At 40.8% G+C, this 15990-nt stretch overlaps 1 protein-coding gene and 1 pseudogene across 1 annotated transcript; both read left to right on the top strand.

Annotated features, from left to right (window-relative positions):
- The first annotated feature begins 4450 nt into the window (after positions 1-4450).
- Positions 4451-4882, top strand: LOC118841915 (60S acidic ribosomal protein P1-like). Its single transcript, XM_036749611.1, has one exon. It carries the CDS (start codon positions 4501-4503, stop codon positions 4846-4848), a length of 348 nt encoding a protein of 115 aa, XP_036605506.1. The 5' UTR covers positions 4451-4500; the 3' UTR covers positions 4849-4882.
- Positions 4883-11040: 6158 nt separating this feature from the next.
- On the top strand, positions 11041-11699 carry LOC118841914 (annotated as a pseudogene).
- The last annotated feature ends 4291 nt before the right edge of the window (positions 11700-15990 follow it).

The following is a 15990-nucleotide window of genomic DNA, read 5'->3' as shown; positions in this document are numbered from 1 at the left end:
TTCTTTAGGGAGGGGAACTTTTAGCACATTAACTCCCTTTCACTAAATGGTAATTCATCTAAAAAATTCATCTTAGAAAGTTGCCCGGAACACTAAAGTAAATTAACAACTACAGTTATAAAACTAGTTTGTTTCAGAGGCAGGATTTGAACTCAAATAAACAAACAAATTATTGTTGGAGAGGTGGATAAAAAAGGCATTTATTAAGCACCATGTGACAGACACTACGCTAATGCTATAAATATAAAATTTGAGGCAGTGCCTACCCTCAAGATGCTGACATTCTAACGGGGAAGGAAAAACTTATAGGGATTGGAGGCCAGGGGAGAGTCACCAGGATTGTGAGTGAAGCCATAGGGTCAATCCTAAAACCATGATCCACCTCCTCTATCTACCACCCCATGCTGACTTTTACCCCTGTTTGTTGGTGTTACTGCTGAGCCGAATTCATGAGGGGAAGGATCCTGAAGGATCAATATGAGGACATCACAGCTAGTCAATCTCTCTATGTTGATTATAATGCTAATACTGGGTGTAGTCAGACTGGAAGGTTCCAGGCATCCAGATCACCACTAACTTCCTTCTCCCAGCTCACCAAAATAAGGTGGGTTCAGAGGTGAATGTGATGGTGACTAGTATACAGATAATGAGATATAGATAGAATCAATTCCTTCCCCTCTACACATACATGGCCAACTTCTTCAGTGGGCAAGTTAGAGAGGGCCACCTTTTTAAGAGTGGGCAGTTAGGTGGCACAGTGAATTGAGCTCTGACCCTACCATAAGGATGACCCAAGTTCAGATCTGGTCCCAGACACTTACTAGCTCTATGACCCTGGGCAAGTAACCTAATCTCTGTTTGCCTCGGCTTCCTCAACTATAAAATGAGGATGATAATAGCACCAACCTGAGTTATTGTGAGGAACAAATGAGATGTTTGTAACGTGCTCAGCACAGTGTAGACACATAGTAGGTGTTATATAAATGCCTATTTCTTTTCCTTTCCCTTCAAATCAGGTGTGATCTCAAAGGCCAGTTATCTGACAGAATGCTGAAGTTGATGGTGAAAACTCTAGGTTATATCTCAGATGAATTGGAAAATAATAGACCACGCCACTGAAATGAACCAGATATAAAAATATAGTTTATTTCACAGTTTCTGTTACTTGAATAGCTGTGGCCTATTTTATATCACGACTTTGAAATAGCTATTAATGGCCTGAATAAGCTTCCCAAGTGAATATCCACTGTATGTTCCAGATGGAAAAACATAATCAGCAGCAGGCCAATAAGACCCTTGCATTAATATACAGCTCAGTGCTAAACCAATTTACCTGGGACTTTCCAAGACATAGACTAGCCACAGCTCTGCAACATGGTGAAAAGATCTTACAACAAGCAGGCATAGGGTACAATTCTTTCTGGTTGACACAGTCCCAAACAGGCACCCAGTATTCTAACTATTTATGTTACCTACCTTCCTATCAACTAGCATGAAGGCAGTAGGGGGAAAACAGCCATCTTATCAACAGAATTCAATTTAATTCAATAAGTATTTAATAAGCATCTACTATGTGCCAAGCTCTGTGGAAATATCTTCCTTAAGAAACAGAAACAGAATAGTTCTTGCCTTCAAGGAGCTTTTTTATATTCTTGTGGAGAAAGACCTATGATTGAATCCTGGTTCTCTCACTGACTGGTTGGGTAAGTCACTTCAAGCAGGTGGTGCAGATGAATATAGTGCTGGACTTGGAATCAGAAAAACCTGAGTTTGAATCCTGCTTCAGACGCTTACTGACCGAGTGACCTTGAGCAAGTTGTTTAATTCTCTGAGTTTCAGTTAATTCATCTGCAAAAATTAAAGGAATTGACTCTGGTCTCTAAGGTGTCTTCCAATTCTAAACTGATGGGCCCATGACCCTATAATCTTCTTCATCTTTATTCTTTGACCCTCAGTTTTTTTATCCATAAAATGGAGGATAATAATATTTGACCTATCTATTCCACTAGGCAGCTGTGGGAAGTATATCAGGAGAAGCATGCAAAAAGGTTTCTAACTGTAAAGACCTACTACGAGTATTCATTCCTCTGGATAAGAGAAGCACCCAGGGCCTTTACCACTCCAACACAGTGACTTTCAATGAGCTCTCTGCTATGTTAATACTTGGATAAAAAGAACAATCAAGAAATCTCAAGTGGAGTAAGTAACATTGAGAATAGGAACTTGGACTAGAATTACAAATTAGTTATAGTGATTATACATATATATCCCACCTATATATCATAATCTAACCACCTCATTTAATAACTGGGAAAATTGAAACAATCAGTGTCTTACCTAAGGTCATACATGGTTTGCAATGTTGATATCATTCTCAACTCTTCTCTGTCTCGTCTCACCCGGTCTTTTTGATTCTACCTCCTCAACATTTCTCTCACCTTGCACCCTTCCTCCCTACAGTCACACCACCTCCATACCTTAGGTCTGGTCCTCATTACTCACCTCTCTCTTGAACTACTTCAACAGCCTCCTAATTGGACTCCTGGCTTCCCCACCTCTCCATCTTCCAAATCTTCCACACAGTTGCCTAAACAAGCTTCCTAAAGTACAAGTCTGCCCAAGTCACTCAAGGGAGGAATAGTAAATTACAGAATAGAAGTTTCTATTGTTTCCACGTGCCAGAGCTGGAGATCTCAAAGAGACATAGAGATTGGGAGATTAGGGAGGCAGCTCTTGGCGTAACCAATAAATGTGGAAGGAACATGAAGAACATCAGGGAGGAAGGCCTTGAGACACCTCCCCTTCCATGAAATCTCCTGAGGCCACAAGGTGAAAATGATCTCTCCCTCCTAACGTTTCTCGGAGCATTTTGTCTGAATGTCTCCTTTGTCTTTACATCACACATCATTTGTATGTAAGTCCTCTCTCTTTCTCCTCCCATTAAACTATAGTTTCCTTGAGAGCAGGACCTGGGTCATATCCATCTTTGTATGCACAGGGCCCAGCACAAAGTAGATAATATATCACAGTTAATAAAACTTGATTTGACTCAGAAAGACCTGGAAATGAACTCCACTTCTGAGACTTAATTGTTATGTGTTCATGAGCAAACTATTTAACCTCTCTAAGCCTCAATGTACTCATGTGTTAAATGGGGTTAAGCATACCTGCACTTGCTAGAAGAATCAAATGAGTCAAAGTGCTTTGCAAACTTTAAAGTGCAATACAAATGTCAGATATTGTTATTACTACGTACCTAATAAATGTTTGTTGAATTGAACTCAACACAGGTTTCCTGACTACCGCTCTATATACTCTTCATTACACTACATTCATTCATAATAACATACAAAGTGATCGTGTCCAAAAGAAAGGGAAAGGCTATTTGAATACAAGCATCTGTGTTTGAGATGAGAGCATGAGAAGTACATAATGGAGTAATAACTCCTGACAAAATCAAAAGGCCTGGGTCCCAGCTCCACCACTGAGTACCTGTAGCCTCTGTAGCACTCAGTTTCCTCCTTGCAAAAATGAAGAGGTTGGACTAAATCATTTCTAAGACCTCTTTCATCTCTTACATTCTGTGGCCTTGGAAAGGGATAAAGGTGTAAAAATCCTTGGCTCACTCAGCTGCAAATTTCTCTCCCTTCACCCAAGATGAAGTTGGTTTTATCCCCATCCCTAGAACTTCATCACCTTAAGATCAGAGTCTACTGCACTTTTGGTTTTGCAACCCCAGTGCTTAGAGCAATGCCTAGCACATAGTAGGCTCTTAATAAATGTATACTGATTGAAAAAAATGCCAGATGATTTCTTTTCTAAGAGATGAGATCAATCTTCATAGTTTTTCCACTCACATCACATTTTATTCCAGCTTATAACTGGTTGGAACCAGTCTCCAAAAGGACATTTTTCAAAGCCCCATCCAGCAGTCATGCTGTCTAGTCCCAGAGGCACAAAACAAGTGACATGCCCAGAAATTACACTAAGCAGCTATCCATCACACCTCTCCACGGCATTCCAACTCCGAGTGAATGATTACTAAGCTCTGCATGCAGTCCACTGAGTGGCTTAATAGCCACTACCCTGTTATTACAATCCAGAAGCAATGTATGGTATTATTACTTACACCTGCAGAACAGGCTTTGAAATAACATAGCAAGAACCACATTCTTCAGAAAGGGACTTGACTGCATCAATATGGCACTTAACTCTCTCTACTTCCCATTTCTATGTACTCTAACCAGGGGTCATCTGGAAGTGGTCCTCAATGTTACATGAGTGCCAGTAGAGCATCACTTTAGAGGATGCTGGATCAGGTGTCAGGTTCATAGGGTTTATTTTTTTTATATATCTCTTTAAAATGTTCCCTGTTGCTCTCTTCAGTTGTCTGTAAGGTGCTCGGTTCTTCTTCGGAAGCTAAGGCCGCGTTGGGGTGACCCCTCGCTTCATCTGGCGACTAGCACCACTACAAACAAGTCTCCTCGTCCATCCGCTGAAATGGCCGTCTCCGAGCTCGCTTGCATCTACTCCGCCCTCATCCTTCACGACGATGAGGTTACGGTCACGGAGGATAAAATCAATGCCCTCATTAAAGCAGCAGGTGTAAATGTTGAACCATTCTGGCCTGGATTATTTGCAAAGGCCCTGTCCAATGTAAACATTGCAAACCTCATCTGCAATGTAGGAGTTGGTGGACCTGCCCCAGCAGCTGGTGGTGCTGCCCCTGCTGGAGGGGCTGCTCCTGCTAGCACAGCTGCCCCAGCTGAGGAGAAGAAGAAAGAGGAAGCAAAAAAGGAAGAATCCGAGGAGTCCGATGATGACATGGGCTTTGGTCTGTTTGACTAGATAATTTTTTGTAACATTAAATAAAAAGCTTGACTCAAAAAAAAAATGTTCCCTGTTACATTTGAGTTACAAGCTGTTTCCCTCCCTCCCTACCAACCCTGCACTAGAGAAGGCCAACATTTGACACAGATATTTGTGTGAAACTACACAACACCTTGTTCTATATATCAATTCTTTCTCTGGAGGTGAACAGCATCTTCCTTCGTACGTCTTTTGTTGTTGATTTGAATATTCATATAACTCAGAATAGCTTAGTCATTTACATTTACTCTTTAAACAATATTGTTTTTACTGTATACAACATTCTCTTAGTTCTGTTCATTTCACTCTTCATTATTTCATTCAAGGCTTTTAATGTTTTCCTAAAAATCAACCTACTCATCATTTCTTACAGCACAGTAGTACTCCATCAGGTTCACAGGGTTTAGAGCCCAGAGCAAGTTCAATCAATCAATAAACATTTATTAAGTTCTTAGAGTATGCTAGGAACTATGCTAAGAACTGGGGATCCAAAGAAAAGGCAAAAAGAGGCCCAGCCCTCGAGGAGGGTATTCTAATGGGGAACACAGCGCATACATAAATAGGCACATACAAGATACTTTCAGAGTAGAAGGAAAGCCACTGACAACGAGGAAGACCATAAAAGTCCAGAGAGAAAAGTGGCCAAAGGATCACGGTGCTAGGAGCTGGAAGGGATTTGCCTAAGGTCATATTTTAGATTTGAACAAATATCCTCTGAGTCCACTCTACCACTCAGAACCTGAGGGCATATAAAGGAGATAACTTACTCAAAGTCACACAGTAAGAAAAAGATTTTGTTGTTTAGTCATTTCAGTCCAGTCCGACTCTTCCTGATCCCATTTGGGGTTTTCTTGGCAAAGACACAGGAGTGGTTTGCCATTTCCTTCTCCAGCTCATTTTACAGATGAGGGAACTGAGGCAGACAGGGTTAAGTGATTTGCCCAGGGTCACACAGCTGGTAAATGTCTGAGGTCACATTTGAACTCGGGTCTTCCTGACTATCCACTGTGCCATGATTTCAACCCCGGGTCTTCAGCTTCCAAATCCAACATTCTTTCCAGTATACTGTTCTGTATCTTGAGCATCAGTAACTTGCTCTATGATTTCTGACACATGTACCAAACTGAACTCATCATCTTTCTCTCCAAACCCTCCCCTCTTCCTGACTGCCCTATGACGATGGATAGTATAACTATCTCCCCCCTGCCCAAGTCCCCCGCTAGCATCCCAGGCTTGCAGGTAGGTGTCATCCTCAATGCCTCACTCTCTCTCACCTCCCATATCCAATCAGTGGTCAAGTCTGGTTATTGCTACCTTTGTAAGATCTCTTGTACATGCTCCCTTCACTGCTTTGACATTGCTATCACCTTGTTTCAGGCCCTTCTCACTTCACAGCTGGACTATTACAATAGTGTCTCCATTTCAGTCCATCCTGCGCTCAGCTCTCAAACTGATCTTCCTAAGTAGGACCCTCTCCCTCCCTCCTTCTCCCTCCCTCCCTCTCTCTCTCTCTCTCTCTCTCTCTCTCTCTCTCTCTCTCTCTCTCTCTCTCTCTCTCTCCCTCCCTCCCTCCCCACACTCTTCAATGAAGTCCAGTGGCTCCCTATCATCTCCAAGATTAAACAGAAAAATCTCTATTTGTCTTTTGAAACCCTCAATAACTTAGGTCCCTCCTACCTTTCTAGTCTACTTACACCTTACATCTCCACCACCACTACCATGTACTATGCAATTCAATGATACTGTTCTTACTGTTCCTTACACAATCTTCTCCCAACTCTGGGCATTTTCATTGACTGTCCCCATGCCTGGAATGCTCTCCCTGCTATCAGCCTCCTCATTTCCTTCAAGTCTCTAGTTAACTAAAGTCCCATCTTGTGCAAGAAGCCTTTCTACATCTTCTGAATCTTAGCATTTTCCCTCTGAGAATATCCCCAGTTTATCCAGTACATATATATATATAGCTTGTTTACGCATAGTTTGGTTTTTCTTTGGTTTTACATGTTGTCTTCCCTGCTAGAATCTGAGCTCCTTGAGAACACAGACTGTTTTTTGCCTTTCTTCCTATCCCCATAGCTTAGCACAGTGCCTAATACATAGGAGGCACTTAATAAATGCTAGTTAACTAAATGAAGTTGTTCATGCTCACTGAGCCTCAGTTTCCTCATCTGTCAAGAAGATAACATTACTTGTTCTACACATTTCATAGAGTTTAATATGAGGATCCAATGAAATCATGATAATAGTTTGTTTCTTAGTAACATCTTGTGCTTCTCATGCCTTATTTCACCTGATCCTAACAATCATTCTGTGAGTTAAATACAACAATAGCTCAGTAAGTCAAAAGGCAACCTACCATGTTCCAGGCACTGTGCTCAACTATGCGGAGAAAAAGAAAAATGATTCAGTCCCTGTCCTCAAAGAACTTATTTTTATTAAGGGAAATAACATGTGCATGTAAAAGTATACGCAAAGCAAATACAAGTAAACATGAGGTCATTTTGAGGGGGAAACCAGCAGTTGAGGGGGATCAGGAAAAGCTGCACCAAGGAGGTGGTATTTGATCCTAGTTTTGAAGCCAACTAGATATTCTAAGAAATAGAGGTGAGTTATCCCTACTTTACAAGGTGAGAAAACTGAGGGACAAAGAAATGAGGTGGCTTGCTAGGGGTCATACTTAGCAGAATTAAGTATCAAAGCCAGGACTGGTTTTTCAGAATTGAAATCTGGACATTCACTAGCTGTGTGACTCTCAGCAAGTCATTTCTCCCTGTTTGCCTCAGTTTCCTCATCTGTAAAATGAGCTGGGGAAGGAAATGGCAAACCATTCCAGTATCTCTTCCAAGAAAACCCCAAATTGTGGCATGAAGAGTCAGACACAATGGAAAAACAACTCAACGTTCTCTGCTGTTACATACGACACTTGTAAGGACTAAGACTCTCAATCCCCATGGCAAGGGAAGGTCTTTCCAAACTTAAATCACAATATAAATGTATGTTTCCCTTTTCATTATGGCCACTATAGCATAACTGCTTCCAATAACGAATATTTCCATAGGATTTTTTAACACTTTCATTACAGCTACTTCATAATGTAACTAGTTCAGATAGTACCCCCATTTTACCAACAGGGAGCATCAGGCTTGGAGGTAAAGTGATTTTTCCATGGTCACCCAGCTACTGAATGCCAGATCTGAGACAACTCCAGGTCTCTGGACTCTCGGGGCTCCTATCACTATGGCAGCTGCCTCTTAAACCTTTGTAACCAGAAGGCACCACATATATTAAATGATACAATAAGTTTGTGCTTTCTCTGCTCTATACTCTCATGTATTTTTGGTCAAGGCACATCCATTCATTCTGTAAAATGAGGAGAGACAATAAGATGAGCACTAAGGTCCCTTTCAGTTCTGAAGAACGATGGATGTAGAGTCAGAACCTAGATTCAAATCCCAGTTCTGTACTACCTATGTGACTTTAGACAATTCACTGAACCTCTATGGACCTCAGTTCCTTCATCTATAAAATGCTGGGTGTGTACCAGATGTCTAAAAGATCCTTTCTAGTTCTTGATTTTTCTGCGCTCTTCTCTTCCCAATAGCTGTTTTCCTTTCCCAGCAAAATATTACAAGCCCTGCTGTCAATGTAGCTATATTCTTCTCAAACCTTCCCTGTGATACTTCAGTGCAGTATGTGGTTGGATCTTTGAATACAGAACATTTTGGAGTGATTAGAAAACCTACAGGTTTCATCCTACAATGACTTGCTCATTGATTTTGTTCACTGTAACCTTTACTACAGATTCCTATAGACACAGTACTCAGATTCAGTCCTGAAGACAGCTTATTTGAATGAATTGTAGGATCATAGATGTCAAACTAGAAAGAACCTCAGAAAATCATCTAGGCTAGGACTTATTAGCTTAGCATCCACAGACTCCCCTAAGAGGGCCACAGATGGATTTCAGAGAGTCTGTTAACTTAGATGAGGGAATGAGAGGGAAATGGATCTCTTTTTATTAACCTTTAAAAGAAAGTTAGCATTTCCTTCAATCATTTAAAGATACTAATTATTCAAAGAAGTACACTGGCTTTACCAAACATAGTGCAACTAGCCCTTTCCACACCCCTATGCTCCCTTCTCCATGAATCAATACATGTATGAAACACATAGAAATATCCAATAAGGGGACACTTCCAGGATCTCTATGCAGCTACAGTAATGTGCTTCCACAAAATGAATGCTTACTTGGACCAATATTTTTTTCTGCTAAAGTTAATACTGCAAAAAAGCAACATGGCCCTGTCCAGTCTAACATAAGCCCGCAATAGTCACCATCTTTCCTTTTCCTTAAATGTCTCCAATTAAATGGCATTTCTATACCTTGAAGGAAGGATGGCACAATTATTTGTTTATATATGTGTATGTTCATAACATATTATATGTAACATAATATGTGATATAATAACATAGTATATAATATGTGCAATATATATTACATGTAATATATGTAATGTTTTCTGTATGTTTATACATATATGTCACCTCTACTGGAATACCCTAGTCATAGTCCTAATAGGGCTCTTAGAACAGTACTCTGAGAATAGGTGGTTTAGCTGTTCAGTAGTTTTCAGTCATATTCAACTTTTCCATTTGGGTTTTATTGGCAGAAATTCTAGAGTAGGTTGCTTTTTCCTTCTTTAACAACAGGTGGTTGAAAGTATACAATTTTATCATTTTCATTCATGGGTTCAATAGTTCCAGCTTCTAAACAGAACCAGAGAATCTGAGAACCACAGAAGGATGTAGACCAGTGTCCTAATCAACACCATGAAACACTGTGATAGTTGTGATGACCTCAGTCTGAATGTTTTCAGGGATAAGGAACTCACAATGACCTGTGTGATTTCTCTAGTCCTGGGACTTATGACTTATCTTGGGCAAAACACTCCCCTCTCTAGATCTCTCTTATCCTCTGTAAAACCAAAAGGTTTGATCAGCTATGATCCTACCCATGGATAGCTTTTCAAAGTCTAAATTGTTCTTCTTTCCATTCATCCATTCACCCAAATATCTTCATGGAAAACAGTGGCAGACAAGTCTAATTAACCCAAGAGGGAGAAAAGTCTGTAATTAATCCAGAAGGGAAATAGGAAACCAGTTTTTGTACCTGTTTATGCTCACTTTATAAACAGGCAAAAGCTAATTACTTTGTAGTGCCAGTAAAGTTCACAGAGGGAATTTGAAGCTCTTATCTAATGCCACCTGCAGAGGGGGGGGACTTGACTGCTTTGAATTACACCCAAGATCAAAGAGCATCTGTGCATATCATTATCATATTTTTCCCCTCCTTCCTTCTCTCCCTCCCTCCTCCTCCTCATTTATTTCATTTCAGGAAAATGACCTATACTAAGCTAACTACCAGACCTAAGGATTCCATAAACAATTCCTATTCTCTCATTCTTCTTCTTCAATCACAGAGACATGTTGTTTAATATCCACGGGGGCTAAGGCAAGTCACAAACAAATATCACAGGATTTGGTTAGTGCTCAAAGGCTCTTCAAAGATCACCTAGAGGAAACTGGGGCCCACAGGGGAGAGATGAGCTGCCTAAAGCCATACAGTTACTAAACAGGAGAGCTTCAAGCTCAGGTTATCTGACTCAATCCATTGTTCTCTCCACTGTACCTTGTTGCTACTGACATCAGTTTCTCAACAAGGTGCTTTTAGAAGCAGTACCTAACAGCTCATCTTTGAACACAGTAGCCAACTGCAGCCTTCTCTTCATTCCATAATTCCACCTTGGTTTCTGCTCACAAGGTGTGGGTTAGGTATAGAGCAGCATTAATTAGTTATAAATTGAAAGTCATTACCATAATAATGAGATGTGTGAATGTAAGATGTACTTCTTTCATACTGGTATTTACAAAAGGAAGATGAATAAGGTAATTTGTGTTAAATTTTACTAACAGACCTAGGAGTCATTCACCATATGTAGTATATGGAAGGGGAAGACACAGAAACATGTTAATATTAGAAGTGAATCTTGCGTAAATTCTTCCCCTGCTTTAAAGAGGCAGGAAAGAACCACAGAAAAGTAGCATTAAGCTCTCTCGCTTTGGCCTCTTCCGGTCAGTGGAGTGCCTGTTAACGCAGGCTGCAGTGTAAAAATGGCTAAGTCTAAGAACCATACCACCCACAACCAATCAAGAAAATGGCACAGAAACGGCATCAAGAAGCCTAGGTCACAGAGATATGAGTCTCTGAAAGGAGTTGACCCCAGTTTCTGAGAAACATGCGCTTTGCCAAGAAACACAACAAGAAGGGGTTGAAGAAGATGCAGGCCAACAACGCCAAAGCCATCAAGGCTGGAGCAGAGGCCATCGAGACCCTGAGCACGAAGGCCTCCAAGGCCAAGCTCCTCAGGCCCAAGACCCCCAAGACCAGTGCCCGGAGTGCTGGCCACAAGATGGCCAGCAAGCATCCAGGCCCTAGGGTCGGCATCAAACGTCCAGGCTCCAGGATCACAAAGCCTGACTCTAAGGTTGCCAGAACCACTGACCCCAAGGCTGCCAAGCCCACTGACCCCAAGGCTACCAAGTCTGCCGCCAAGGTCAGTAAGTCTGATCCCAAGGCTACCAAATCTGGCCCCAAGGCCACCAAATCTGACACTAAGGCCTCCAAGTCCAGTCCCAAGGTAGCCAAGTCTGATTCTAAGGCCACAAAGCCCAGTGATTCCAAGGCTGTTAAGCCTACTGACCCCAAGGCCGCCGAGTCCAAACCCAAAGATGCTGAGGCTAAAGCTGCTAGTCCCAAGCCTTCAAAATAGATGCTTCAGGACAGAAGGACTTGTTTAAACCCTAAACCACCGTTTTTTCCTAGCCAGGGTATGAGTATTCACTGTTTTGTACAAATAAAGGAAATGGTGAATCATAAAAAAAAGAAAAGTAGCATTAAGTCATCTTTCGGTTAGGGCAGGAATATGAGCCCTTCCATATAAGCCAGCTCACCTCCCTACTAAAAGCCAAATAATGGTCTATGGTGATACAAAAACAAGCAAAAACTGTGGTGTATGGAATATAAAGCAGATTTGGTTAAAAGGTGCAAAAACTCAGCTATATTTGAAATTCATTTGTAATGATGTGGTTAATTTGGGAGGAGAGATGGTACTTGCTGAAATAAAGCTTTTGAAAGCCAAGGAAAGAAAGGAAAGGATGCTGAAATCTGACTCTCCTTTAAAACAAAACAAAAGAGTAGTGTATGTAACCAGAAGGCAAGATATTCAGAATTCATAATACTAGGCTACACTTACCTTTTAGCTAATTGGCACAGTAGAAAGAACACTGGGACTAGATGCAGCAAAATTTGAGTTCAAATCCAACCTCAGACACTTATTACTTGTGTCACTTAATCTGTCTGTCTCAGGTTCCTCATCTGTAAATGGAGGTAATAATAGAACCCATCTCACAAAATTGTGGTTAGGATCAAATTAGATACTATTTGTAAAGAACTTAGAACAGTGCCTAACACATAGCAAGTACTCTATAAATGCAAACCAATATTATTTTTTCAACATACCTAGTTCCTCCCCCTTTTACTTGGAGAGGTGCAATACTATAGGTACAGAATGTTTCACATATTCTAAGAAAATTACTCCACTGGTTGGTTTCACTTAAATATGTTTCTTTTCTTTTTTTAACAAAGGAAGGCTCATTTGGTGGACATGGGTATTGTTTGGTGGGAGGAGGAATGAGTTGTGGAATAGAAGAAAAAACTATCATATATGATGTCAGGCAGGTCACTTAGCCTCCCTGGTCCCCAATTTCCTAATCTATAAAATGAGAAGGATTGAACTGGATGGTTTCTGAGATCCCTCTAGTTCTAGTTCTTTAATCCTATACAAAAACAAAAGGCATAAATAAAATATATATTTAAAAATATTTTATGCTCCTGAAACAACTGCAACCCAAGACTAGCACTACACAGTCTAACAAAGACTGTTCTCAGTGACTATGTTCAGTTTGCTATAACCAATCAAGGAGAATTTACTGGGTATCATCCATGTACCCAGATTTAGCACAAACTAAGATTATGCCCTCAAGGAGATTATAATCTGCAATGATGCCAACTGATTATTTATTGGGATAGGAGAGTATTACAGTGGCAGTGGCCTGAGCATGATGCCTTTTGCCAGGCTGAGTTTGAGAAGCAATCTCCACCCCACCTGGGGGTAGGTAGGATGGGAATATACATACAATAGCCACAAAATCATGGGACAAAGGGTAGGCAAGTGAGGGAATGAGCCAGTAGGTGGCCAGCATTCTACAGCAGGTACAGGGTAACAGACTCAAAGTACGTTCTCCCTTGGAGAAAGCAGCTTTCTGAACTAGATATCAGCACCTGGGACAAAGCCCCAATCACCCCCATACTACTTCAAATCACTTTACTTTATGACAGATAAACTGATTGCTATAGGGGGAGCCTGTTCTTTTAGGGGTGTACATGCATGTGTGCATGTGTTTACATGCACGCGCACACACATGCATATACACACACACAAAGGGATTCCTGAGAGAAGTAGACATACAGACAGATATGTAGACACAGGCACACAAGAAGGGACCAAGTTAACAAAGAGGGGTGTTGAAGATTTACAAAAAGCTTGGCTCACTAGCAGCTCATTCATACAATCCACACCAAGGCAAATTCTGAGAAATTTTCCAGATGTAATGGTAGAAAGAGCACTGGACTTAGAGACAAATTATCTGGCTTTGAATCTAACCTCTGGCACTTACCTGTGTGATCTCAGAATGGTCCAATAACATTTCTAAGCCTCAGTTTCCCCATTTGTATTAGGACGATAATACTTCTAACTCGTATAACCTGTTTCACAAATTGTGAAGAAAGTAATCTATAGATTGGAAAGTGCTGCTTAATATGAGTTTTAAGTCATATAATCATCATCATTATCAATATAGCAGGTGAGCTCACATCTTTTTACTGAGGGGAGCTCCTTAGTAGGTGCGGTTCCACCACTTAAATGCAGTGTAGTAGAAAGAGAACCAAATTTAGAGTCAAAGAACCTAGGTTCGAATCCTGTCTCTGCTAATTACTAGTCTTGTGACTCTGGGAAAATTTCATCTGGAATATTGTGTTCAATCTGAGACACAGTGGTTTAATAATATCCATAAACCGAGGAATGTTCAAAGAAGGATAATAAAGATGCAGAAAGACCTCAAACTGATGTCATGTGATGATCAGGGAAGGAGCTAGGCTTGTTTAGCCTAGGAGAGAGAGGCCTTAGAGAAGTGAGGGTCATAATAATTGTCCTCAAGTATTTGAAGTGCTGTCACAGGGAGGAGGGATCATATTTATTCTGATGGCCTCAGAGAGCAGAACCAGGAACAATGGAAGTTACAAAGAGAACGATTTAGGCTAGATGTCAGGAAAAATTTCCCTAACGATTGATAAAAAAAATCATTTATTAAATTCTTACCATGTGGTAGGGTATGTGCTAGTTCTTACCATGCTAAGTGCCGGGGATACAAAGAAAAAGTAAAAACAGCCCTCCACCCTCTAGAATTTATCTTTTGATAGGGAAACAAGGTGTACATAAATAAAAACATAAAGTATATGAAAGGTAACCTGAAAGGAGAAGGCTCAAGAATCTGGGGAGAGGTGAGGAGAGTGGGAACAACTTTCCGCAAAAGGTGGTATTTGCGCTAAGTATTAAAGCAAGTTAAGAATTAGAGCTATGAACAATTGAAATTGGCTGCCTTAAGATGGGATGGAGTCTCCTTGCAAGTCTTCAAACAAAGACTGGGCAGCCATTTGTGTACATTATAACAGGGATTCCTTTCATGTATAGATTTGACTAGATAACATTTGAGGTCCTTTCCAATTCTCAAATTCTGTGATTCGGTTACATTGCTTCTCTGAACCTCAGTTTTCTCTTCTGAAAAAAATAAGAGGGATGAACTAAATGACCTCTAAAATCTCTTCTAGCTCTAATTCTGTTATCTATGATTCAACCTCAGATAGAGAGCACAGCTAATTGTTTACCTGCTGGAGACAGAGTTCCTGGACCCCTGTGCTCTTGGTTCAGGACCAAAGACAGCTCCTAGTTGCTTGCAGAAATTCAGAGAAAGCCCTCCCATGCTGCACCTCATAGTTACATGGAAAGGAGCCCCAGTGGACAAAAGAAACCAGGAGGTTCAGCTTCAGCTCATGATTGCCAATGCACTTCAATCCAGCCCCTACCAGCTGTCACACTTGGCTTCATCTGAAACCTAGGCAGGCAGCTAGCACAGAAAATTAATCGGAATGTAAGTCTGGCAGGATTGCCTAGTAAAGAGGCCTGATTCAAGGAGAGAATTTTTTCCCCTCACCAATCAATGCTTACCAGAGGCAAGCTTTCTTCTATAAGTTTAATTAAATAAAACTAAGAAGTGACATCTTGGCTGTTACTGATTATAACTTCTCAACTGTCAACCTAAGTGACTGACTCAGCCTTTCCCCTGTAGAAGTAGAAATGATCCATGCAGACAAAGGGGGATAATTTAACAATGTTCCCTAAATCGAAGAAAGTAAATTAATTGGTAAGGTTTTGATGTTGTTTAAGCCAAAGTTAAAAGATACTGTCCATGGACTCATACATGGATTATGAAGCCAAAAGTTAGAAAGCAACTGAACCTACAAGAACTCAAGAGAGCAGAAGGAAAGGGGTTATTCATACATACATACATACATACATACATACATACATACGCACACAGCAGTTTAACCCATACAGTGGCATTTCAAATAATAAGTGATTACAATAACAGACTTCTTGCTTTATCCCAGTTCAGTACAAAAAAGGGTAAAAACCTAACCTGTTCTGTACCAGGACTTTGCTATAGCCATCATCATCGGAAACATCACGACTCAGAGATTCACTCTGACATACATGGGAAAGGCAGTCACTATCAGGAGCAGTGTGATGTGGTGTATAGGATTCTCAGCATGGGGTCAGGAACACTCGGGTTTTAAAACCTGTTTCAAACACTAATTAGCTATGTGACACTAGGCAAGTCACTTAACCTTTCTGAGCACTGTAGTTTCCTCATCTGTAAATTGGA

Source organism: Trichosurus vulpecula, chromosome 3 (genome assembly GCF_011100635.1).
Source record: "Trichosurus vulpecula isolate mTriVul1 chromosome 3, mTriVul1.pri, whole genome shotgun sequence".
NCBI lineage: Eukaryota > Metazoa > Chordata > Mammalia > Diprotodontia > Phalangeridae > Trichosurus > Trichosurus vulpecula.
The sequence above is the reverse complement of the archived record's forward strand: the minus strand, read 5'-3'. Positions and strand labels throughout refer to the sequence as shown.